Here is a 25,891-nt window from a genome sequence, read left to right on the forward strand (position 1 = left end):
CCTCGGGTCGTTCCTCCTCATCTGTGACTTTCACAAGTGACCAGAGGGTTGTTCCTTAACAGTTTATACTCTGGCCTTAGTGAATGTGTCTGTACTCCAGCATTCCCTCAGAAATCTGCACCCAGCCCCACAACCTGTGAAATTTCTAAAGGGAGAATGTTACCAGGTGGGTTCCCAGAGGAGCCATTGCCGTGGGGAGCTTCAGAGGCCCAGAGTTTGGGAAAGCCTTAAAATCCCTAAGAATGGGTCTCCCATCATGTAATCAATGTGAAGGTTTAAGAAAATTAATTTGCTGACTGCTGGCACAAGCTTTTCACCTCCTCCCCTCCCTCTCCCTCTGCTTACCCCTCCCCCTAACCCTCCCCCCTCCTCTTTCTCCTCCTCCTTTTTTTAAATTCATACGCACATTTAATAGAAAAATCACATCCTGCTTAGATAGTGAATGCCAGACACTGAGTTATGGGAAGGAGGCCTTCCCTCTTCCTTGTTGTCCCTGTGGATGGCTGAGTGCCCACCAGCTTGGAGGCCACAACCTTTCCTTGGCCAGAGTTCTTCGCTGCCCGGATGGCGAGCTCTTCAGCATGAAGTGCTACAAGAGGCATTTTGCATTTGCAGTCATTTAAATTTGTTTTTATTTCCAGTCTCTTACATCTCCACCCTTTATTGAAATTCCTATTCTATAAATGTTGTTTGGTCTTCATTTTCCCTAAATAAACAGTAGTAAAGTGTGCTGTGGGTAGTTTAATTTTGATGCTAAATGTGTTTTAGAGAAAAGTGGCAGAAATGCATCCTAGTTTTCTCTCCCTTGTCACCAGAGTATGAGCTAAATTATTTATAGTTTGATACTCACAAAACTGAGATGGATTCAGGATATTTACTTTGCAGAAAAGAAAAAAAGGATTGAAACTGCGGTGAAGGAACTGAACACTGTTAATTGAATGTGTTTGCTCAGGGAGTCACATTCGGCCGCTTTCTGTTGACCTCTGTGCCTAGCGGAGTGCCTGACACATGGCGTATTTGTGCAATTGACTGAATTTGAAAATAGTGGGTATATAGGTGACTCAATGGACAAAGTCTTAAATCAATGAAAAAAATAAAATACAGCCAGAAAGCATTTTGCAAAATGCTGAGTAGTTAAAAGCCTCATCGCAGCCCTATGCACGGAGCACAGCATGAGCTCTCCGGTGCGTGTCTCCTAGTTGCTGCTGGGCTTCCAAGGCTGGATGTGTGTAGACGGGGCGCCTGTGGTCTGACAGGTAGGTTATGGAGTTCTGGATTTCCTCTCGGTGTATCTGACAGGACCCTTCATCTGCTGTTCTAGTCATCCCCTCTTCCATTCAGAGAGAAGTTCCATGGATGGTATCTCTTTCTCTGACACAGGAGATATTGGCACACCTGAAGCTGTGGCCCCTGTTATTGTGGTTGCCCCAGGCAACAGGAGTGTGGTGGCAGGATCCAGTGAGACGACCCTGGAGTGCATAGCCAATGCCAGGTACGGGTGTGCTCTGGATACAGACACACAGTTTAAGTATTCCTCATCCAAAAATCCAAAATCTAAAACTTTTTGAGTATTGACATGGTACCCTAAGTGGGAAATTCCACCCCTGACTTTATTTGGTGGATCACAGTCAAAACACAGGTGCTGTGGCTGAGGTTGTAGCTTAGTGGTAGAGCACTTCACTAGCACGTGTGAGGCACTGGGTTTGATCCTCAGCACTACATAAAAATAAATAAATAAAATATAGGTATTGTGTCCATCTACAACTAAAAAAAATATTTAAAAAAAACGCAGGTGTCCTTAAAATATTGTATGTAATCCCCTCTGGCTGTAGAAAAAAATCAATTAATTTCATGTTTTAGGCTTGGTTTCCATCCCCAAGATATATCATTATATATGTGCAACTATTCCAAAATAAAAGAAAAAAACATGAAATACAAAAGCATTTCTGGTCTTCAGCATTTCAGATATGGGATATTGAGCCTATACTAATAAATACTCCCTGAGACGAGACCATGATGGGAAGAGGGACATATGCCCCCTACTTTCAGCAGAGGCAGGCCCTAATGTTCCCCAAACTTCCTGCAATAAGGGCTGCTTTTCATTTTAGCTATGGGTAATGGTGGAGCCTGCTTCTACCATGCTAGCTGGAGAAAAAAAGAGCAGGGCCCCTAGGCATCAAAGAAGAGTTCATTTCTCTCCCCTACTGTAGTCATAAGCGTTCTCTGCCTAGTTCGTGGTCACTCCAAAATCAAGTTCGGGTGGTCACACCTCCCATGTAGCTGTAGTGTCCCCTAGTAGTATTTATTTTAAACATTCTTTTCCTGCGCAAATGGGATCATTAGCACTTATGGTCCATTGCTGCTGCAATTAGCTATCCTTGCTCAATAGCCCTTGAGCAGAATGTATCATTGATGTGTGCCGTAAGGGAGTAGAGCTGTATCTGGATTGATTTTTAAATGTCCATTGTTCAACCCGCCATGGTTCCTGGTAGAATTAGCTTTGTCGGGCTCGTGCTGAATGCCTGAAATTATTATTATTGCCATCTACATGATTCACAATCATTGTCGCCGATGCCCTTGCTCTCGCAGGCCTGTGGAAGAGCTGAGCGTGCACTGGAAGAGAAACGGAGTGAGACTCACCAGCGGGCTCCACAGCTTCGGGAGGCGTCTCACCATCAGCAACCCCACCTCCGCGGACACGGGGCTCTATGTCTGTGAGGCGACGCTGCAGGGGAGTGCTTTCGAGCCAGCCAGGGCAAAAGCCTTCCTTTCCATCATAGGTAAGGCTCAAACCAATAAGTGGCACCATCAGCGTCCTGAGATAACACTCCACACTGACACTTCCCTGTACATGAAATGGCAACCCTGTATTTCACTGACTTTATTTTTGAATCATACAATGCATGTGAGGTTGTGTTATCTTTCAAATTCATCCTGTTCTTCTTTTCCAAGACGATGAATCTATTAAACCAAAAGTGTGGATGTGCCTGATACTTCCAGGAAATGTCCTTCTGAGCACTTCAGATCATAAAGCTTGGGATTGAAGGGCGAGGTCCTCGTCCTGGAAATCACGTGCCTTGTCTGGCCTTTCTGCCCCATGCTTCTCCGTACCTCTTTTGGGCTATTATGATGATGTTCAAAAGTCATTCTATTACTGTTGTTAAGTTTTTGACTCACTATTGGATGCTATCTTTGGTTTCACTAGAAGGTAGGAGTACAGATGCGTCATAAAAATGGGGTGTCAACCTAGAACCAAGGAGAATGAGAGGTCAGATTAAGTGCCTCTGAGTTGCTTAGCTCTAAATGCTGGAAGTTAACTGTGGTTAGAAAGTGTTTTGTACAGGCTGAGAAAATCTTAGATTTATTGTCAGATTGTGAAAAGATTACATTAAATTGTGAGGCAAGTGCCTTCATTTCTTCGACTTTTCCAGCTCCAGTCAGTCCTTCATTTGCTTAAGTGGCTGTGATTACTGTCCTGGTACCCATCCTTCCTGGTGGTAGCCACTGCTGATCAGAGCATCTGAGAGGTCAGCTCCACACAGGAGCATCTCTGCTCCATCTCTCCCTCCTGTGAGTAAGAGGAATTGAGAACTGGAGAGGCAGGATAGGAAGGAAGCCTTTGGATATCAGTAGCTCCTCCAATAATACATCTTGCAGCTTGCGATTGCAAACCAAGGAAACCCAAAAGCTTGTAGCTCCCTCTGAAATTAGCAAGAGGATGTCAAGAGTACTGCACAAAATGTAGGGCTTTGTGCCCCCAGTTTGGCTCTGCTAAACACATTGCAGGGTAAACCTGTTAGCCCCCCTGAAAGAAGTGTCAGGATGGTGCCTACCCAAGAAGCAGGCTTGGGTCCCAGATCGCTGCCTGTTCCACTGGGGATCCAAGCTGCTCCGCTGCTGCCTATCTCCATTCCTTGCGGTGCCAGGGCTGTAATGTAAATATCACGTCTCGTTCTCTGCAAAGACTTTCATCAAGGTTGATCTACAGCTATATGAACACAGCGCATTATAGATTGAACCAAAATTAAAATTTGTGATGTGTAAATCTCTTGTAGACAGGACTATATTGTGTTAAAACATTTTAAGGTAATTTAAACAAGAGAGGAAATTTATCTCCCTGTAAACTAGAATGTTTGTTTCAATCATAATTCCTTTTTAAAATATTTAAATCTATCATAGGAACTTAGGTCTTGCATTTATATCGGAACTCCAAAGCAGAATGCTTTTGTGTTCTACAGTTAACGTCTCTCTGTGCTCTGACTTTTAAAGGCACATGAGCACACTTCACTTCTTCACAATGCTGATTTACATCCTCTTTTATTCATAAGGACTCACTGTGATGGGGGATTTTTGTGGTTGGTTCACACTGGAAGAGCCCTGAAGAGTATCTCTGCAGTTCTGAGGACTTGGTGGGATTATTGCCCCACATCCAGCCACCTTGGAAGGTCCTCAAAATACATGTCCAATCTCCCACGGCTGTCACCGTGGAACTGAGGGAAGAGCTATTGATGTAAACATGCAGATGAAAGAAAGCAGAAACAAATTGGCTCCCAATTACTTTTATTTCACACTGATGAGACCAGACAGCCTGGTTGCACTGTTTACTCCACCTGTCAGCTTCCCTGCCGTATTGCTCAATTTCTGTGGTTTAAACAGGAGCCCTGAGCTCTGATCAGACAGCCTGGTGCTGCTGGAAGATGCCTGGCACCCACTCGCTACAATCAGTAGGCTCTATGTCCTGGTGGTCTGTCCCCTCTGCCACACTGGGGCTCAGCTGTGCTGCTATCTCTCAGCAGGCCCTTTTCTCCTAACCCCCACCCTGCGCCCTCAGGGTGTGAACACAAATCATTCAGAAATTTCAAATACCTTAAAATTTCATTACTTGTAGCATCTCTCGGCTGATACCAAGATCACACTTGAGAAGTCATTCTGCAGCTTTATTCCACAGGCTTCTAGAGCTGAAGCGGAGCCCCTCTTACATGTTCATGTCCCAGTGTAAAAGTGCCACCTCCCTGCCTTTCCCCCATCCCACTTAGAATCTCTACCCTCCCTTCTGCCTCTCCTGTTTCTGGGTGGAGAAAGTTCTCCACTCTTGATGGCTCACGTGGTTAGACCAGGCCCACTTAGCTAAGCCAAGAGTCTTCCTGTTCACTGACTTTAGATTGGTAACCTTGAGCCCATCTTCAAGTCATACTCAGAGGCCCAGGGATTTGGGTGTGGATGTCCATGGGAACCATTCTGCCCACTGCAGTGGATGAAGGCTCCTGAGTGTAGATAATGACAACTGCTGTGGCCACACTCTGGGACCTACCTGCTGCTCACTGAGGTGGCCTCTGGAGGGAAAATAGTATGGGGAATGTCTTCAGGCCTTGTGAAAATCCCTGCTTGGGACAAACCCTGAATTGTATTCAGAAGCCACTATCTAGCACCAAGATCAGAAAAAGATGAGGAATCCTTGGTGCCCATGACCACCTCTACTGTGGCTGCCTCAATCAGACCAGAACTGCACTCTATCACCCTGGCATTCTGAAGAGTGGGGGATTTGATAGAGGCCCTTGGTGGGGGCTGCCTGGGGGGAATCTCCACCTCCAGGTCCGAGATTGTGGGCTGGCAGCCTTAGCAGATATCCAAGAACAGCTGGTCCATGACCTTTGATTTAACACTGGGCATGAGAATCTTTTCTTGATGTCTTCTCGTTGCTTCAAAAGAGATAGAAATGTCCGTTTCAATCCCCAGTTTTATTGGCTGCATTTGTGATCAATTTTTAAAAGTCCAGTGTGAGCTGGCAACACACCTGTTCTAGAAAGAGTATTGCCGATTTGTGAAGACACATGCTCACTCTCTTGCCCTTTGAAGATTAAGTGCTTGCAATGCTCTGTGCCCTGGAGGGCTAGCCCATAGCTGATCTCCACGCTTCAACTCACAGCCTCCATGGCTGATAGGCCTGGAATCCCCCTGCTTTTTCTTCTCCTAGCAGACTGCGAGTGAACAAGTAGCTAGTGATGGGGAGAAAATCCTTCCAGGCACCTGATGAGACCAGGCAGTGTGAAGAGCCAGTTGTTAGAGGTTGTGGCCTGCAGACAATGGGGAAGTAATAACACGATGAAGAGCAGAAGCATCAGGGACTACGGGGCCTGTGTGGCCCAAGGTTTGCCCGCTCTGCTGGCTCCACCACCTGAAGGCTTCCAGGAGCAAGGAACCAACTTGCTCTGCTGTGCTGTACCATGCCATCTCTCTGGGGGTGGGATGTGAAATGCTGCAGCTGCCTGGCACCAGCAGATTGCCCTTCCAGACTGGGCCCTGGCAAGGTGCTCAGGAGTACAGGGGGCAGGGAGCTCCCACCTGTTGGTGGCCCTATGCACCATGCCCACTCACCTGGTGACTGACTGGGGTGGAGTGAGGGCACCTGGGAAGGGATGGTCTCAGCCTGGCCTCGGCCCCTGGGTTACTCTGTGGACTCCTCGTCTCCAGCTCCAGCCTCCCTGGCTCTTGGGAGAAATTAGGGGTAAAATTGTCACCAGAGGCCTGTCTCTGGAGATCAAATAAGCAGGCCCAGCCACTTACCCCAAAAAACAAACAGAAAAGGTAGTGGCAAAAGGCAGGAAAGGAACTTAAATCTGTGTAGCAGGGAGTCAAGGAGTCCCTCGTCCTTGGCTCTGTCTTCAGGGACTGACAATGATTTTGAGGTTTTATAGGAAGGGAATGAAGGCAAGCATCAGGGTTTGCACAGCTGGAGGTTTTTCAGAGCTGCCAAAGCAGGTGTGGTCTGTCCATCATGCTCTCAGGCTTGGTCAGGTGGGGCCTTGTCCAGGACAAGAAAGTGGCTGCTTCTGCGGAGTAGCTTCACCTCATCACAAGATGTTTCTCCATCAGATCTGTCACTCCTGGAATCCAAGGTGGTTCAGAGAAAGGAGACATATGCACAATGGAGGCAGAGATGCCACATCTTTAGTCCTGCTTTTAGCCACCTAGGGGACACTTGCAGGCAGAAGTGAAGAGTCTGAGTCCTTGTTACATAGTCAGCACCTGGGGAAAGGTGCTGTGGTCCTGAAGGTGCTGGCTGTTTATAGGTGCAGATTTGCATTATCAAGCACAGATCATTTGGGAGGAATCTCAAGGGAGCTGTGGGGTGAGAAAAGCGAGTTCCAAAGGTGACAAGCTGTATGACCATCTATATAACATTCTTGAAATGACAGAGAACAGATCAGTTGCTGCCAGGAGTAGAGATGGGGGCTTGGGAAGGGCATGGTTACAGAAGAGAAGCTTCCTATGTCTCAGTGTGGCGTGGATGCATGAACCTATACTTGTGGTGATGGGGCATGAAACTAAACTTGCGTGTGTATATGCACTCTCTCTCTCAAACACACACACATATACATACACCACACACACAAACACAAGCAAAACTGGGGAGAGCTAGATAAAATAGGTTGATTGCATCAGTGTTTATATCCTGTTTGTGATATTGTGCTTGGAGAAGGAAGGTATTAAATCTGCAGCTTCTCTAGGCCTGGTCACTACAAACAAAAACTAAGCAGATGATTTGATTCCAGCTAGTGAATTTGCAGCCATCTCTGAAGCCAGAGTGGGTAATTCAAGTAGATTGTTTCCACTTGAGTGGTCCAGGTAATTGCAGAATTGATACCCAACTTTGCCTCCATTCAGAAACCTCCAGCTTTTTCTCCTTAATCATTTCTTTGAAATACTACATTTTTATTTCTGTTTCCTCTTTTATGTCCTACCCTGTTTTAAAGATACAGTCAATATAGGAGGCATGCCAACCTACATTATCCACATTCCACGCAGTTACGATGAGAACAAGCCACTCTGGAGACAGTCCCCAGATATTAATTATCACGCAGAAAGTGAATGCACCCGCCTTTTGTTATCAGGATAATGAAATCACTACCATCTGAATACTCCCAAACTTGGCCAAGCTTCTGTTGAATTTCTGCTGAATAAACTGAGAAAAATATTTCATTTTACTCTCTGAGGAAATACATTGTTTAATACAACCACTATTTCTGTTGCCCAGGCGAGTGCGGAGTCTAGGGACGCAGTGGTGGAGGGTTCCCTTTGCTGCCGGAGATGTGAAAGTCCCCTCCGTTGTTTTTTTTCCTCTCTCTCTGTTATTATTTTGCATTCCATTGATGTATTAAATCTATATTTTGGAGCAAAAGAACTGCTAAGACTTTAATAAACATGTTAATAGGCCACAGTGCTCCCTGGGACAGGCTGGTGCCTTGCGATGACACTTTATTTGACATGCTTCATGAGTTGGTGTTTAGTTGAGATACTGAAGCAAACTAGCCTATAAAATACTGTGCTGTAAATATAAACCTTTACGAACCTCTTGGGATGGTCCTTCTAAAATGTGAATTAAGATATTCCATGATTCAAGCCCATAAACTGAAAAGTAGCCATCGCGCTGAGTAGTAATCTGCTTTCTGAAACCTTAGAATATAAATTGCCTCTGGCTGCTGCTTACTGAATCCTGGATTTGTGTGTGCGATGGTGACTAATGACAAAGTTTTTAGAAATAGTTTTTAAACAGAGCTCAAACTATTTGAGGCTGTTGTGCTCCTTGACATATCCTTCTTTTACTTAGGGGCTATTGATTTTTTTTCTTCTTGTTTAAAGAGCCACCGTATTTTACTGCCGAGCCTGAAAGTCGGATTCTAGCTGAAGTGGAAGAAACTGTGGTCATCGCATGTCAAGCCATGGGTGAGTGTGGGTGGCGTCTGGACAAAGAGCCGTGGTGTGGAGGAATGATGAGGCCTATGTCCAGGCCAGGGTTTGCGTCCCTCCAGGGAGACAGTGAGGGCCAAGCTGGGAACAGACTGCTGAGTGCAGGAGAATTTAGTAACCAGGCCTGTGACCTTGAGGAAGTCCTTGACCTTGCTGGGGCTTTTGCTTCCTCATCTGTAAAATGGGCACACTAATATTTACTCCCAGAGAATGAGGAGGAAGACCTCACCCCTCCCTCCCAATCAGAGGGGAGGCAAAGCATGCCCCGTGGACTCCCCTCAAATGTTTGGTTTCCAAGACTCACAGCACACACAAGAAACTACCCTCATCTACCAGCGGTTGGGATTGGGGCTGGCGACCACATCCATCCAGGATGAAGGGAAATCATTTAAAATTTTTTTCACTGGAAATTTCCCCATTTTTCTGCTTCCCCAGATTTGGATCATCCTTCTTTTATTACTCAACAGGTAACTTCTCCCTCTTCCCCATGCCTTGGTTGCTGCTGCCCACCACGCCAGGCAAACTGGGGAGGCAGGCTGAAGAGGCAACTTCATTAACAAAACCTGTGTTTGTATTCTGGCACCTGCCAGATCGTTCCCTGTTGAGACCTGGCCCCTTGAGGGGGGTATTTTCCTCTGCCCTCTAAGAGCTCAGAGAGTTAGATTTTCTGCCAATCTTGCAAACTTTCTAAATAGTTCCATGAGAGAGATATTTATCATTGTCACACTGTACACATATGAAACCAGAGCCTTAGAAACCAAGGTCAAGAAATGTATTCAAAGCCACAAAGATAAAACAAGGTGCTGCTTATTAAAACCATTGCTCAGACCTGGCATATAGGAGTTGCTCATTAAATACTGAGGTCGCATGGTACTGGAAATGCTTCAACCCCCTTCCTTCAGCTACAGAAGCACATGCTCCCACCAGGACACCTGGCTTCTGGGCTTCCATTCACCTGTTTGTGCAACTGGGTGCATGTCCTTCTGCATTTCTGAAGATGAGTACCGTGTGGCTTTTCATCAGAGAGCAGCCGGTCCTGTGCTGTGTGGGGCAGCTGCTCCTGGCTAGCTCTCAATGGCTGCTGAACAGGTCTCTCTTTCTCTTCTCTGGGTTCTGGCTCTACTAACACAGGCGCAGGGGAGGGGAGAAAGGGCGAGAGAAGAGCAATATGAATTTTAAATGGAAATATTTTCCTCACTGTGGCTGCATTGTTCTACAAACGCCAGCTTCTTGAGGACAACTCTGTGAAGGCGAAGCTATAAAATATTTAGAGTGCTTACATCTCAGAGACGAGAGCACACGCTGCAGCAGGGGATACAACTTCAGTTTATCATGTTAAATTGCCCCAAAATAGAAATATCCTTGTTCCCCACATACTAACAATTACTTTTCAATAAGTGACAATCTTAAACTCTCCCTTTGAAAAGAAAATGTTCCTTTTTTGCGTGATTTCTACAGGATAAACTGCTCATTAAGCATAGACTTTTAAATGCATACCAAACAGGTCTCAGCACTGCTCACCATTGTAGAACTTGCTGGTTTCTTTTGATAATGAGACTCTAACAGCTTGAGAAGGGAGGTTCTTCATGAGAGCCACACATGTAGTAGCCAGTATGAGATTTCACATGAATTGGTTATGCTTCTCCCTTGAAATGGATTTTTAATTTTGGTGATTTAATAAAAGATGACAAGAAGCATAATTAGGGCAAAGAACAGGCTCTGAGAAGTCATGACCTTGAAGTGTCTGTAATATTAACTTTCTTCACTTTGCATGTCCCACACCCCTCCATGCAGCATCTCCAACAGGAGCTTGGGTGCACCTTCCACCAGACCATGGCAAGATGGGTTTTATTTCTATCCCTTTTACATTTAGGGAAACTGAGGAGAGGCCACCTGAGATCTTGAAAGAGGTCTGAGTGTTCCCTCCCTTCCCCATGTATCTCTGGACTTGGCTATCTGTGGCTTGGTCCATCCTGTGTGGTGCTTCCCAAGCCTCCCAGTCCTCCCTTCTCGACTTCAAAAAGACTTAGAGAGGTTCCAAGGAAACAGTGTCCTCTGTTGCTGGTTTCCTAGGCCCAGAGAAACTCCCAGAAGGGCCTAACATTCCCCACTCGGGGACACCACATATAGCCTGGCAGCATTCACTCAGCATCTGGGTCATCCTGCTGACCACAGCCACATAAAGGACAAGCTATGGAGTCCTCATGCCTTAGGCTAACAGTCCCTTCCATCTGCAGCCCGGGGTCTGTTCCTTGTGAGCTTGTCCTGTGCTGTCAGCATACACCCCTCCCAAGCCCAATCTCCCTTCCTTCAGATAGAGCAGGCTGCAGCTGGAGCACGTGGAATTTAGCCTCCTTGGCTCGTCTCCATCCCAGCTCTTCCTCCACATCCCAGCCTGGAAACCTAGAAGCCTAGCTGCATATAAAAAGGCCCTGTTTTCCTCTGTGTACCACAGCCATGAGGAAGGAGGAGCAGCACTGTGTGCCAAGCCTCAGGCTCCCCTCTTGAGCCTAACTCTTTGCCATGTTCTCAGCTCACTCATTTCTTGGGGTACAAGGATGGAGCCAACCTACACCCCCAGAGCCCTGCCTGTTCTCCCATCAGTCTTAAGGAAGGAAGCAACTTTTCCCACATCCACAACTAAACACCTCTTATGTTTCCATGACCTTTAACCAAATGCATCTCACATGCTTGTTTCCTGATTGCTCCTCCAGTACAGTGGGGTTCTGTTCAGGTTTGTGGAATCAACCTCTTGAATAGAGGGTATGTGAAAAGTGGCTGTCACTCATGTCGTTGCTGGTAGTGCTAATGAGAACTGATGTTCCCCATCAAGCACTCACTGTGGTCAGCCGAGAGTTTCATATATAAATGTGTCTAATCTTCACACTTTTTGAGGTTACAGCTATTATTTCCTTACCCACATGAGAGGGAACAGAAACAAAGTGTTCTGCCCAGAACAGAATGTGACCCATGTGCAGCAGGCGTAGGTCATGACCTTATATCTGTGCCTTTGTATAGGGGCAGAACCAGAGCCCTTCATCTCCATCCCAACTGAGAACCTCGAGTCCACCACAGTGGATCTTTCTCCAAATAAGAGTACACACCCGAGAAAGTTCAGGGACAGCCTGGAAGGACCCTCAGCCAGGCATCCCGAGCTCCCTCTGCTCTTCTCAGAGGTTCTTGGTGTGGGTTTCTTCAGGTCAAGAAAATCCCTCCTTGCAGGTGGTTCAGAGGACTGGTAGAAGAGAAAATGCATGCGAATGCTATACAGCCTTCCAGACAGTCTTGCTGTAGTCCTGGTGAGGAATTCCTGGAGTTTAATATTCTTAAGTGCCTGTTTCCCTTCACTCCTGCCCAGGGGTCCCTCTTCCCACCCTCCAGTGGTATAAGGATGCTGTCTCCATCAGCAAGCTCCAGAACCCTCGGTACATGGTACTCTCCAGCGGAGGCCTGCGCATCCAGAAGCTATGTCCGGAGGACTCTGGAATCTTCCAGTGCTTTGCCAGTAATGAAGGAGGGGAGATCCAGACTCATACCTACCTTGATGTGACCAGTAAGTACTGCTCACCAGCAAAGCCGAGACAGGGGTCTCAGGCCAGAGCCTCCCACCTGGAAGGACCCTCAGCCAGGCATACCAGACACACACAGAATAGTGGCCCCTGGACTGGGTGTACCAGGCCTTTGGCCATGGCCACCATACCTCAGGGGCACCTAAACCACTAATGGGTCCTGGGAAAGTCTCCTAAAGCCCATAAGCAGCAAGGACACTGCTGGTGCCCTCCCTGACCCTGTCCTTGTGAGCCTCTGTCTTCCTAGCACTGAACCCTCCTCTCTAGAAAACATCCCCCATTTTTCTGGACAGAATCAGAAAGACTGTGGAGTGAATAGCTCACTGCTAATCTTTTTATTTTGATCTTTTTTCTATTTTTATGTTCATTCTCTATTTTAGTTTTATTGAACAATTATAGTTCTTTTGTGAGTTTCTTTTATTATCCCATTAACAGAAATACCTTGGCACTCTGTCTTTGAAAAATAAAATAAAGGTAAAGGTTTTCATTGTATCTGTGGGTTTTCTTTTTAATCTCCCACAGTCGTAATATTGTTCTTCTAAAATGAAGTAGAATTTAGTGATTATGGAATTATACCTTTTCTGTTGCCCTTTTGGGAAGCAAAGTGCTGATGTCTCCGGGTGTGAGAGCCATTGAGAAAGCCAGTCGATGCCAGTGTGTGCGTGGCTGTTGGCGGTCACCAGGCAGGGCCTGTAAAGAGGCAAAATTTCTAAAGAACCATATGTGTATTTTGGTAAATAGGGGGTCATTTCCTTGACCTTTGCCCAGGGGTCCAATTTGCCCTTCATTTTGGAGCATATGAAACGAGTGTAGCTTCAAGCAGTAGAAATAATATTGGATACCTAAACCAGAAACTGAGTTTTGATCAAGTAGAATTATTTAGAGCCTACATTGAAACTGTGGCCAGGAGTTCTGGGGCAGGGATCAAACAGGTTCTTTTCTATAAATGGCCTGATAGTAAATACTTGAGGCTTTGAGGGACGTGGTTTCCACTAGTCAGCTCTGCTGGATTGACCAGCGTGGAAGCCACCAGATAGTGTGGAGCGAGTGGGAATGGCTGACCCAATAAAACTTTGTTTGCAAAAACAGAGAGCTGGCTGGACATGGTTCACAGTGAGTAGTTGGCCAAACCCCACTGCAGCAGGAGACCTGGGGACTAGAGGTGAGCCCACCCTGGTGCTTGCCTAATGTCCTTCAGCCTCAGTTTCCGTACATATCCCCAAGGGACAAAGCAGCCCTGTCTGCAGGATTCTCAGGAGGGTCAGACTGGAAATTCAGTTGAAACTGAAATGAAAGTGCTCCTCTAAACTGGTTCCCATGAGGATTATACTGAGTTAGGCCTCTTTTCTCTTTAGCATTCACCAAAACTGCCCTTGCTGGTCCCTGCACTTGGCATTTTTATATCCATTTCTCTCTAGGTTGTAAAGGTAGAGAGCTCCTGGGAGACAAATGATGGTTCCTGAAAGGGTCTGTGTTTTATCGCTATTGCTCATTGCATTGGGTCTGCAGAGCCACATGGCACTCTCCCCAGGGACAATGTGCTGACCACCTACGGTTCAATTCTTCTCCACAGATGTTGCCCCAGCATTCATCCGGCGTCCAGAGGACACCACGGTCACTGATGGGATGACAGCTGTTCTTCGGTGCGAGGTGTCTGGGGCTCCTAAGCCTGCCATCACGTGGAAGACAGGCAGGTGCCTTCTGCTTTCTGGAGAGCATGGCTGGTGTGGAAGATCGGGCCTTTGCTGTGTTTTGTTCTTTTCACTCTCGTGCATCCACGAATTCATTCAGTAAAGATTGAACAGCCATTTATTGACTGTCCCTACCAGTGCCAAACGCCAGAGGTAAAAGGGTGAATAGAACAGTCAGGACCCCTGCCTTCTAGAAAAAGAACAGATATTAACAATAATAAGAATTGTGCAAATGTCCTCTCCTCCACCTAAGCTCTCACGGAATGCCCATGGTCCCCTGGGGTTCTTTCAAATATTAAGTATTGGACTTGAAGTATTTCTGCTAAGGCTCAGCTTTCCTATACATAGGAGGAATTGTTGCTTGTAATATTCAAAATTAAGAATCATGCCTTTTTTAAGTAAAGATGCTATCATTTTTTACCCTCCCCCAGCTTGACCTATGAAGCTTAATTTCAACTGTGTTTTCAGTTCCCTGGCACATCACAGTTGTCTTGGTAGTCTCCACAGCCTCTTCTACAAGTCAGCCCACTTGTCACTAAATGACCAGTACCCAGAGCCCATCTCACTAAGTCCATGCTTTGCTGTGTTGATTCGCGTAACTTGGCAAATAGTTCTGGGCGGATTGACCTGGGGGGACACATCAGAAGTCACCTCTGGTCCTCAAGACCAGAAAGCTGCATGGCAGCATCTTTCCTCTCAGAAGTGAAGGTCATGCACTCAGACATGGTTGGTAAGGTAAGGACCTGGGAAACTGCAGAGCAGTGGCAAGAGGGTACCTTCTTTTATTTTATACATATTTATTTTTTTTCTTTCTTGATCTTGAACATATAGCAGCTTTATACATAAAATTCCCAAATGCATATGTATACAAAGAAACATAAAAACCAGTCACCCAAGAGAATGATCACATACACAGATTATAATTTGTTTTACTGACTCTCTCAATGTTAGACAATAAGGATGTTCTTGGTTTTCATGATTCTAAGTAATGCTAAGAAAACTACTTTAGTTATTTTGTACATAAAATTTTCACTTTACTCTGATGGTCTTCTTGAGTTATTTTCTTACTTGCTGCCTAACAATTTTTTCTTTCTTTTGAAACTTTACAGTTTACACATTCTATTTTTCCTACAATTCTAAAATTCCTGTTTTCTTTCAGGAAGCCAAATTTTGGCCAGTGGCTCTGTCCGGATTCCTAGGTTCATGCTGCTGGAGTCTGGGGGTCTGCAGATAACCCCTGTGTTCATCCAGGACGCTGGCAATTACACCTGCTATGCGGCTAACACAGAGGGGTCCCTGGAAGCATCCGCAGCACTCACTGTGTGGAGTAAGGACCGTGGTCTTTGTGAACCTTCCATTAATCATGCTTAATCATCATGCCATCTGTGCCTAGGGGATGTCAATATGCCCTTGGACTTTCTCATTTAATCAAAAGAGAATGATTATTTTTATAACTAATTTATAGAAGTCTGTTGAGTAATTAATTTTTCACTTTCTAAAAGAATAATTAAAAGATGTATTCAAGACTTAATGGGGATATTTCAGGAGAGATAAGAGATTGACTTTTTAAAGTCAGTAAAGATATTATGCCCAACTAGCTCAAATAACAAAATTGATGTGTTGATTAAATTTATAAGAGTTTTATAAGGAAAGTGATTCAAGAATTAAAATCCTACAGAAAGTTTTTTCTGTGCTGTATTATGATTAGCTATACTCCCAGGACATTAAATATGAATGTTTCTCATATATTAGGAGTAAAGTGGAAGAAAATCAGCTTTTATCATTTTTGTTTTATCCATGATACTAGTTTCTGCAGAATAAATTGTTTTCTGGAATGTAAGGATTGGGTACCAAATCCCACTCCCACCCCTTCAACTGCCAAAGTACTTTCCCTCTCTTCTTCATCCAAATCCATGTCACTAAAAGCTCATTGTTCAAAAAAAGCAAAGGACAGTGCTCACCAACAGATTTTCATAAGGTTAATAAGGACAGAAAGTTTAACTCACTTGAGTGAAGAATTTGCTAAAATGCCATCCTTAAATAAAAGTCATTATGCTTCATTTCATATCTGATCAGCATTTTGTAGTATCCACTTTGATAAATCATCCTTTTCTAATTGTTTAGGTGTTCTAAAAAACACCAAGAATTTAAAAGAAGTTAATCCAAATTCCCATAATATTGGCAACTATTAAAAAAACATTCTGTTCCATTTGGTGATTGGAGTAAATCACTTCTGATTCATCGTGCTTCACCAAAAACTAACCATACATTCAAAAACTTGTGAAAAATGAGGTCTGGATCTCTAAAGATCACTCATTAGAATTTTGTGGATCTGCTAAGATTCAAAATTGTACCTGTACTAGAATGAGTGGTATACCACTTTGGTGGCTTACAGAGCATTCCCCTTCCTTTTTTGAGACAGAGTCTTACCATGTTGCCCAGGCTAGTCTCAGACTCCTGGTCTCAAGCCTTCCTCTTGCTTCAGTAGCTGAGTGGCTGGGACCTCAGCTGCACTCCACCATGCCTGGCTCCTGCAAAGCATTTTCAACCTAGATTACCCATGTTAATTTGTACAACTGTTAGTGACAGTAACATGTCTTTTCACTGACAAGAAAAATACTACTCAAACATTTTTCTTCATGTGCTGCTAAAAATCAGTCATATCAGCCCTGTGACTTCCAAGTTCCATGCATGGGACTAGAGTAGCGTCCCCCTCAGAAGTATGTGGTGCAGGAACACAATGCTTGGGCTATGTGCAGGGAGGCTGACATTCTTTGGAGCAGCCAGGGAGCTTAGGAGCTGCAGGTCTGCACAGAGCTGATGAGCCTCTCATGAACTCTGTAGTTTGGAGCAAGTCAAGGTGTTTCTGAGTATCCATTTGCATTCCTGAAAATTGGGTATAATTATATCAGAGCTTTAACAAGTTTGTTGTGAGGATTAAATAAATTAACATGAGTGAAAGTATTTTGTCATGGGAACATTAGAAATTGTCCAACAATGATTATCTTGGAAAAGAATCTGGATTTTAACCAGGAGTATAGAATCTGGGAGGTGTTTGCACAGCATTGTCCACTCTCTTTCCCCCGGAGGGTGTGGAGGGTCCAGGCTGACACAGGAGGGGTGGGGAGGGAAGATGGACTTTGCTGCAAGTGGGAAGGCTTGTTTTCAATTCCCTGAACACTTCTGAGTGCTTCCATTTACTCTCGTTTTGCCAAGATAAGAGAAAACTTGAAGGTTTTGATGTCAGATGATCAATTCATTATCCCCCTAAGGGCAAAGACTCTGAAACTTGTAATTTCATCTGAGCCGTGTCTTGTGTTATTTCAGATCGAACGTCCATCGTTCACCCTCCTGAGAACCAAGTAGTGATAAAGGGGACCATGGCCACGCTGCGCTGTGGAGCCACTCACGACCCCCGGATTTCTCTCCGGTCAGTTTCCTTAGTTCTGATACTTTGGGATTTATTAATATTCTGTGAGCTTAAAAGTGGAGTTGAGATGAGGAGGAAGAATTTGGGGGATTTTGATTTCAGCAGCAGATCCCTGATTATGGCATCCTATGGTCACGGCTCCATCGTTAATCACACGAATCCCATTTTCCACTCCAGCCTTATGTATTATTTACAGTGAGCTGCGTTCCACTTCATGACTTCAATACAGCTTTTCATGATTTTTCTGCCAAGGTTAATACACTATCTGTAAAACGTACTTGTCAGCAGCTGATACTTAATGAGAGAAAAATCCAGAGGGATTGAATAGGATTTCACCAGTGTTTACATGGGGACTCTGCAATTCTCCAAAGGGGTTTTCTCTATTCCAAGGATGGTTTCCTTGTGACATGGAGAGCAAGGGAGACCTGCACTTAAAAGAAAGGTAGCTATGGTTTTCTGAAACACTGAGAGGAAAATAACATGTGAAGAAGGAAACTAGCTGTCAGTTCACAAAAACAATTGTGACATCCTGCCAGGTGATGATAAAAAACTTGGCCCTTTAGGTAGGTGCATAGTGGCCCTCAGTGGTGAGTTTTTTCCCAAAGAGCAGCACTTACAGAATAATTTATTAATTTTCAAAATCAGCCTTGAATATAAATCAAGAAAGAAATCCAGTCATCTTAGTATTATTACTCTGGTCTTAGCTCCGAATAGTTCACCAAAGTGCTGGAATCAAAAGCCTGCCTGCTTCCTGGGACATTCTCTCTGAGCAGAGGTGATGACTCTTGATGCATATGTTTTTGCCTATGTTCACAGACTCAGCCTTTCTTTCACTCTTTTGGGAAGTTGTTTGGCAAATCAGGAATTTCCACATCTTCACCTGGCTCTCCAAAGGTGCCCAGGGCTCAAAAACAAGTTTGGTTTAGTTACAGGAATGCTGAATGCAAAACAAAATGAACAAACAGAAACTAGTGAGTTAAAGATTACCCAGTGAATCCTTGGAGGCTGGCTTAGAATCGTTATCATGCCTAGAAAAGAATCCATTCATTCTAAATGACTTTTGGAGTGCGATTCCAGAGAATGAAGAACAAACAGGCTGGCTTTCTGCTACTCTGAGAGCTTAAAGAGAAGCCCCTTGGATCTGTGTGGTTTTCTTGTAGTGTTGATTGAATGGGAGGCCCCTTGGAGAGAAAGTACTGGATTGTTCCCTCTTAACCTGGGGTTTTTCTGCCCCCGGTGCTCATCTCTCCATTCCTTTCTTCGGGGATCTGTCCTGTTCTATCTCAGCATAATTTCAGATGAGGGGTTTGTAAATGTTAGTGCTCTGTGAATATGAAAGCTTTAAAAAACCTGGGTACATTTTGAAAATCTGATCAAATTATTCTGGAGGGAAAAAAAAAACGAGCACTTTTCATCTCATCTAGCCCAGGGACATCAAAAGACTGGACAGGCTCTTAATTGATTCTCTATTTGAAAAGAAAAATGGGCTAAAACATAGATAAAGATAAAGTGAGGAAGAAATGAAATTTTAGGGGCCATCTGCCAGAATGTTAGGATTTTTAAAATATATGCTTAAATATGTTTATGAGATACTGAGATGTGACTTTATTTATTTGTTTTGTGGGTTTTTTTGTTTGTTTGTTTTTCTTTTTGTGTTGTTGTTGTTGTTAGTAGTTGGGTAATTCTACTCTGGGATTTTTTTTTTCAGCACTGGGAATTGATCCTAGGATTTCCCACATGCTAGGCAACTGTTCTACCTACCAAGCTATATCCCTAGCCCCCCAGTATTTTGGTTTGTTTGTATGTTTTTGGCAGTACTGGGAATTGAACCCAGGGGCACTTTACCACTGAACTACAATCCTAGATCTTTTCCTTTTTATTATTTTATTTTGAGATAGGGTCTTGCTAAGTTGCTCAGGCTGGAACTTGCAATCATCCTGCCTCAGCCTCCCAAGTCACTGGGATTATAGATGTGCACTATACCTGGCCCATCTGGAATTTTTAAACAGTCATTGACTCCTGTTCAGAGGGCACTCTTGTCCTGCAGGTACATTTCTAGGGCAGGGGTGTTAAGTACAGTTTAGCAGGTGACAGGTATGCACATGATCGCACGAGTCCCCAGTTCCTATACACAAGATCAGACAAATGTTTCCAGTCGTCTTCATTGTCCTAGTTTGACTTCAGCATCTACTTTTGTATATTGACAAAGATATCTGGATGCTTTTCTTTTCCTTTTTTTCTCTTTTAGGTATAATTCAAAAGCCTTAAAAGTTATCCTTTTAAAGAGCAAAATTGATTGATCTTTATTATATGCTCAAGGTCATTCACCAGTTGTTGCTATTTAACAGGGAAGGACCAGTGCTCCTGCTCCTGAGAGTTCTGTAACTGAAGACTCTTTTCTTGGCCCACAGCTACATTTGGAAGAAGGACAATATGGTCATCACCCCATCTGGCAGCTCTAGAATTGTGGTGGAGAAGGATGGGTCCCTCCTCATTAGCCAGACATGGTCAGGTGACATTGGGGACTATACCTGCGAAATCATATCTGAGGGAGGGAATGATTCCAGAACAGCCCGGCTGGAAGTGATGTGAGTACCTTCTCTCTGGGTGTTAGCCAGCTCCTTGCTATCTACATTGCTACCCTAAGCCAGCACCTCCAAAGCAATACCACTCAGAAGCCCAAGTGGTCCCAAGTCAATATGTCATGCTCTACAGGCCATGTGCATTGACAAGATTTGGGGGGGATCTTATTTTTAACTTCAAAGTTAAAATGTTGCATTCTTGGTGCAGATGATTTAATCATAGATTATCATCCCCATTGATCCTTTGTCATGTCTGCCCTACAGACACCATAGTGTGAAAGGCTCTTTGCCACACTGTGGTTAAGCAGCAGTGAGTTCATTTTTCCATCTGACTGCCCACCAGAGCTTCCTATCCAGGAGAAATATCAGGGTCAGCCCACGAGCAAGACCATTGCCGCGGCAGTCAATAGACTTGGAGCTTAAGTTAGTCCCAGCTGCCTCTCTGTGGGTGAACAGATACTTTCCACTAAGTCTTTTAAATCCTGAAAATAGCAGGCAGCTGCCCATTACTTCCAGCCCAGACCTTCCTGGGGGTCCAGGGGCGCAGGTGGGAACCACTGATCTTTTTGCACACTCTTTCCTCAGCTCTCTCTCTCTCCATGTATGGAGTGAGAAAATTAAAGGCCTGTTGACAAATTTCATTTTTCCAATGTGAATTTATTTGCTTTTTTAAAAGTGTGCACTCCCAGATATTCCCTAAGCACATGAGTATAAAAATAAAACCTGAAAATGAAAACAAAGCATCACCATTGCCAAGGAAGCAGCTGGTGATGGTGACACACCCACCCATCCATAACACACCCACAGGTCCATCCCTGGCCATGTTAGACAGTAGACCATCAGGAAAAGCCATTTGTAAGACATTTTTTTTTCCCTATGGACTCTGCCCACCTTAATCTGGAAAGGATTCTGTATACAAAAATAATTTCCTGAAAATAACACATCTTATTTGTCTTTGAATCCTTAGATGCCAGCCAAGGGAATTAAGAATGACAAAGGCACTTGCTAAAACTACATACACATACAGCCTTCTGCCTGTTGCATGCATGAATGAGTGGCCAAGAACAAGCTTGCCCTAACCCCTATTTTTGGAATTTAAAAGGTTAATGTTGTATAGCAGCCAATCCAAAGCATCCTGCTGCACCTTCAGCATCTGAAAAATCCAGGATACCCCTTTTCTCTTTAGATGTTAGCTACTGTCTGGAGCAAAGGTCACCCTAGTTAGAATGAGAAAGGGCCCTGTGGTTCCCACAGAGGGTTCTAGGCTTTGGACAGACAGTGTCTCCCCTAACTGGACCATCAGCACTGGAGCCCAACTCCAGGCTTTCTGCCTTCCCTGTATCTCCAGCTTCAGTCTTTTTGCTGCCTCAGTCACCTGCTGCCTCCATAGCACAGCTGTATTCTCTGCTGGCACCCGAAGGGCTCCTGCTCATATATTCTTTAGTGTTCCCCCGCATCATCCCTTCCTGCCATTTGTACTCGGGTACCTCTTGCAGTCCCCGCAGCTCCTGGCCTAGCCTCCCTCTACGGGTAGCATGTATCACACTGTGAGGGATGAGCCTACCTTCCCCTCCTGAAGCACCTCAGTGGCACAGTTTTGCATTCTGAATGCCTGACACAGTGTCTGATGCACAACAGGTGCTCAGTAAGTATGGGCTGGTTTGTTGGTTGAATGCACAAATGCATGGAGTGATGCATGAATGTTTTGAGCCACTGGTTGGCCTTCTGATTCCTCTTCTTATCCTCCATGCTCATGAGTTGGCTCCCCACTAAATAAGCACACGAACTCCCATCGCTCCATCAGAAATCCCTGTCCAGCTCTGCTATTCCTGTCCTCTTTCCTTCCAGGTCTCAGATCAGGGATTGTTTTTTATGATATTAGAGAGCATAGCCAGTGAATTCATATAATCCTCTGCTATTCAGAATTTTAAAACTACCTTTGAGAACTCTTAGATCATCCATTGTTGGTATCAAATAAATAAGTGTTAGCAGTTCATAAAGACTCTGCCAGCAGAAGCCAAATTGCATACTTCCAATATAGCACATTCTTTTTATTCTGCACAATTTTATGTTCTTCTGATTTACATATCTTCCCTACTATTTGCTTATTTGATTTCCTCTAAGTAAAATACATTTTTCAACAAATGTTGCTGTATGTATAAAATAATAGGTTTTCTGTAGTGGTAAAACACCTCATCTCTAAATTTAGAAATATTTGCAGATTTGTGATTCAAACCTATTTAGGTGGCACTGGTCACAGAACTGATTAGGAAGGCCATTGGTCCTTGTGAGTTGTTGGTATTATAAACACTGCTTCTTCCAGCTCTGAATGAATCAGGAGAGCTGTGCACCTTTAGATCCCAACAGGTTTTGAGACTCTACAAGATCAGTGATGACAATAATAATGATAATATTAATCCATGATTGTGGGGCATTTGATGCTTCTAAGAGAACTTTGAGGTTGAGCCCTGTCACACTCCCCTGATTTACTCAAATGGCAAAAAAAAATCAAGAAATAAATCTTACATTGCAGAAGGGACTGAGAGGTTCTTATAGCTAAACAGTGTCCTTCAAAGCACTGAAAACCTGTTCCCCTTCCCTCTTGACTTCAGCTAAAAACCACTTTGTTAAATATAGAAATTAAGTGCATTAGAAATGAGCTTTTCAAAAATAGACTGTCCATCAGTGCATCCTCATGCTTCTTCACCCCGCCACCTAATATCCAGCGGGAAGCTTCTGGTTAAGCCAGTTGGAAGGGCAACACCTCTCCCTTGAGGGGCTGAAGAGGGGCCCTCAAGGAATCCCAACCTTTCTGTTCCTCTCCACCCCACCCCTTCCTGCATCACAGACTCTGCAGCCTCAGGATGCTATTTTTGACCCCACCTTCAGGATCCACCTAATGGCCAGAGGTATCTGCTGCAGAGCCTTGGGTGCCTCCCCCAGTGCCAGGCATAGTAGGTGCTAGGGAATGTCTGGGTGAGGCTCACTCTGCTGAGTTTACAATGAGAGTCTGTTTTGCATCACCCACAAAGACTAATTTACAATTTACGTGGGCTTGGCTATAATCCCCTGTCCAAAAGAAGGGGCTTCTAAAATTCCAGATGGTTCTGTGATGTATCCTGTAAATTAACAGCACTGTCCTCATAAACGCGGTCACCCTGGCTTTGCTTATGTCTTTCCCCCTAGTTTGCTGGTACCATAAAGGCAGGAGCCGCTGGTTCCTGGGATGACTCTGTATCCCTGCAAGCATATCACCCTGTTGAGCACAGAGGGGCCAGACCCCTTAGGCTCTATGGATTGATTAATTGTTCAATCATTTAAAGACCCAATTAGCATTGCCTCTCTCCTCTTGAAGTTGGAGACTAATTCTTATGATCCTAGAGTACAGAGAAAATCTAATTTACAGAGCAAGACATGAAGACTCTGACCCTGAGGCAGTGGGAGAGGTTTCTACCAATAAAACCACTTCTGACAAAGCCATAATGAGTGAACAATTTCAGTTATCAGGCCCATCATCTTCCTCCTCAGAGCAGAGTGGAAGAAGATGAGTTTTACCAAGGCATCATTTGTGTATCAAAGGGGCAATGCTTATACAGAAACATCCCTGCCTGCTCCTCCTCTGCCCAAGCCATTCCCCACAGCCACAGTTTCACCAATTTCTCGCTCTTGTCCTTAAATCTGTTTTCTTCACACACACACCTCACTTAATCTCCCTCCCATACAGTCTGAGTTTGTGTTTTTGTTATTCTCTGATATTCCTGTGGTGTAATTTGCTGGTAGCGATTTTGCCCCCGTCCCATCACCTTGTAAGGTGACTCAGCACTGGGCTTCGTTTCCATTTTTCTCGGATCACTTCCATTTGTTACCCGTCTGGGTATCACTGTCTGTGAGTCACTGCCAATCGTTTATCTCCTTTCAAAGTTGGCAGAGAAATGCCTGGATGCAATCTTCTCCTATTAGGTAAGATTTTCTGAAATAGATTCAGAATATATTAGAGTCTCATTTATCCATTACTGACAGGCTAGTCAAGGGTTTCACAAGATAACCAGAACTTATTTAAAGGAATGGTTTATATTTTCAGTGTCTATTAACAAGCTCTTTGCATGGCTAAACAGGTAATGTTGGACACAAGAGAAATGACAGAAGCACTGTTCACATAGGGTCGGGGCTAGAATCAGGAAAAACAATTCTCCTTCCAATTCTGAGTTCTGTGACATGTGTAAAAGCCCTTTCCTGCATTGTGCTGTCAGACATCTCTGACTGAGCATGGCCTGGTTGATCAGAGCTCTGTGCTTCTCTGTGCATCAGGGGTGGTGATGTTGTCAGATACCATTGGGTCACTAGGTCTTGGGTCCTACACTGAATGTCTCAAGACCACTTTACCTTTAAATTTTTTTTTTCCAGTAACTGGGAATTGAGCCCAGGGTCACTCAACCACTGAGCTACACCCCTAGTCCATTTTATTTTATTTTGAGGAAAGGTCTCACTAGATGGCTGATGCTGGCCTCAAATTTTCAGTCCTCCTGCCTCAGCCTCCTGAATCACTGAGATTACAATTGTGTGCCATCAGGTCTAGTTTTAAGTCTCTTTTTAAAAATGTTTTTTAATTCCTAATGTCAGGCTCTGGACTATATCATTGTGGCTTGGTATGCTTCCTAGCAGACCCGTCACCTTCTTATCAATTGCTTCTGAGCTGCCAGGAGGTGGGAAATCAGAAAAAAACACACTGACTACATCACATCCTGGGTGAGAGCCAGCAGCTCGGAGGTGCGCAGAGGGATGTGTGTGAGCACAGTGCAGGGACCGTGGGCTGACCCTGGACAATGTGAGAGTTCCACCAGTGGCCCCTCAATAAGTGAATGCACCTGAAGCACAATCACAGAGCTGTCCAGCCCTAGGAGAAAGGCCATCCACTCACCTGTAAGACTGGTCATTTCTACGTGTGCCCTCCACTGGAAAGGGTGGGCAAATAAAAGCACTCATTTTGGTGGGAAATGATTCATGACTCATGTCAAACCCCAGTGTTAATCCCTCTGGAATGTGTAATTGGGATTGTTTCCTATCTCAAGGTGCCATTCATGAGTTCCCAGGTTCTTATTGTGTCTTTGGGACCTGTGTGAACACTGCGTCTGAGCTGAGATTCGGGCTGTGTACATGTCCGTCTGCTGCAGGGAGCCTCTTAGAGCACCAGCAGTGTGCACATGGAAAACCACCCAGAACACAGACAGCCCTCCTAGTCTTCTAAGTTGTTCCTCATGTCAGAAAGCCTTCCATTTTGAGGGGGAGTCTTGACACTGATAAGAATTACTTTGGTTTAGCACAGACCTAACAAGACCAGGACACAGACCCCAATAAGATGCCCCAGCTTTAGGCACTGGCGTCCAGCTCAGGACTTCCACGCCACATTCATTTCTAACCAATCAGCTAAAATCTGAAACTTCCCACTATGCCATCAGGTTCAAATTCTCTACACAGAACTCAGGAAAGTGCCCTGCATACAGTTATATTATAAAGGACAAAAATCAGGACCAGATAAATGAACAGAACATGAAGCAGGGTGGGCAGGGTCCCAAACTCAAAGCTTCCTCGTGCTCAGAATGCATCAGCTCATGATTACCAACCAGGAAATCTCAGCTGTTTTCATGTCCAGAGTGTTTTGGGGGCTTTGTTGTGTCAGCACCATTGATTCAATCACTGGTGCAGGGTTGAATTCAATCTCTATCCCCCATACATATACACACTGGAGGCCAGAAGGTTTGGGCAGATGGCACTGGCTAAAACCCCCACCCTATCACAGGGCTGGTCTTTCCAGCATGGCCAGAACCCATTCCTGGAACAATCTGGGGACCCCCAAGTTGCCTCCTAAGCATA

The 25,891-nt window shown here is 44.6% G+C and overlaps 1 protein-coding gene across 1 annotated transcript in view; it reads left to right on the forward strand.

The window, feature by feature from the left end:
* Sdk1 (sidekick cell adhesion molecule 1) overlaps positions 1–25,891 on the forward strand; it is an 893,409-nt gene that overhangs the window by 652,248 nt on the left and 215,270 nt on the right. Inside the window, exons 6-13 of the mRNA XM_058582451.1 lie at positions 1,381–1,492; positions 2,590–2,780; positions 8,641–8,724; positions 12,107–12,301; positions 13,891–14,011; positions 15,172–15,335; positions 17,336–17,438; positions 19,850–20,026. Of these exons, the coding sequence (XP_058438434.1) occupies positions 1,381–1,492; positions 2,590–2,780; positions 8,641–8,724; positions 12,107–12,301; positions 13,891–14,011; positions 15,172–15,335; positions 17,336–17,438; positions 19,850–20,026 (1,147 nt within the window). The remainder of the gene's footprint in view (positions 1–1,380; positions 1,493–2,589; positions 2,781–8,640; positions 8,725–12,106; positions 12,302–13,890; positions 14,012–15,171; positions 15,336–17,335; positions 17,439–19,849; positions 20,027–25,891) is intronic.

The sequence above is a fragment of the Marmota monax genome, unplaced genomic scaffold, assembly GCF_021218885.2.
Source record: "Marmota monax isolate L192 unplaced genomic scaffold, Marmota_monax_Labrador192_F-V1.1 WCK01_AAM20220418_F8-fsc00148, whole genome shotgun sequence".
Lineage (NCBI taxonomy): Eukaryota > Metazoa > Chordata > Mammalia > Rodentia > Sciuridae > Marmota > Marmota monax.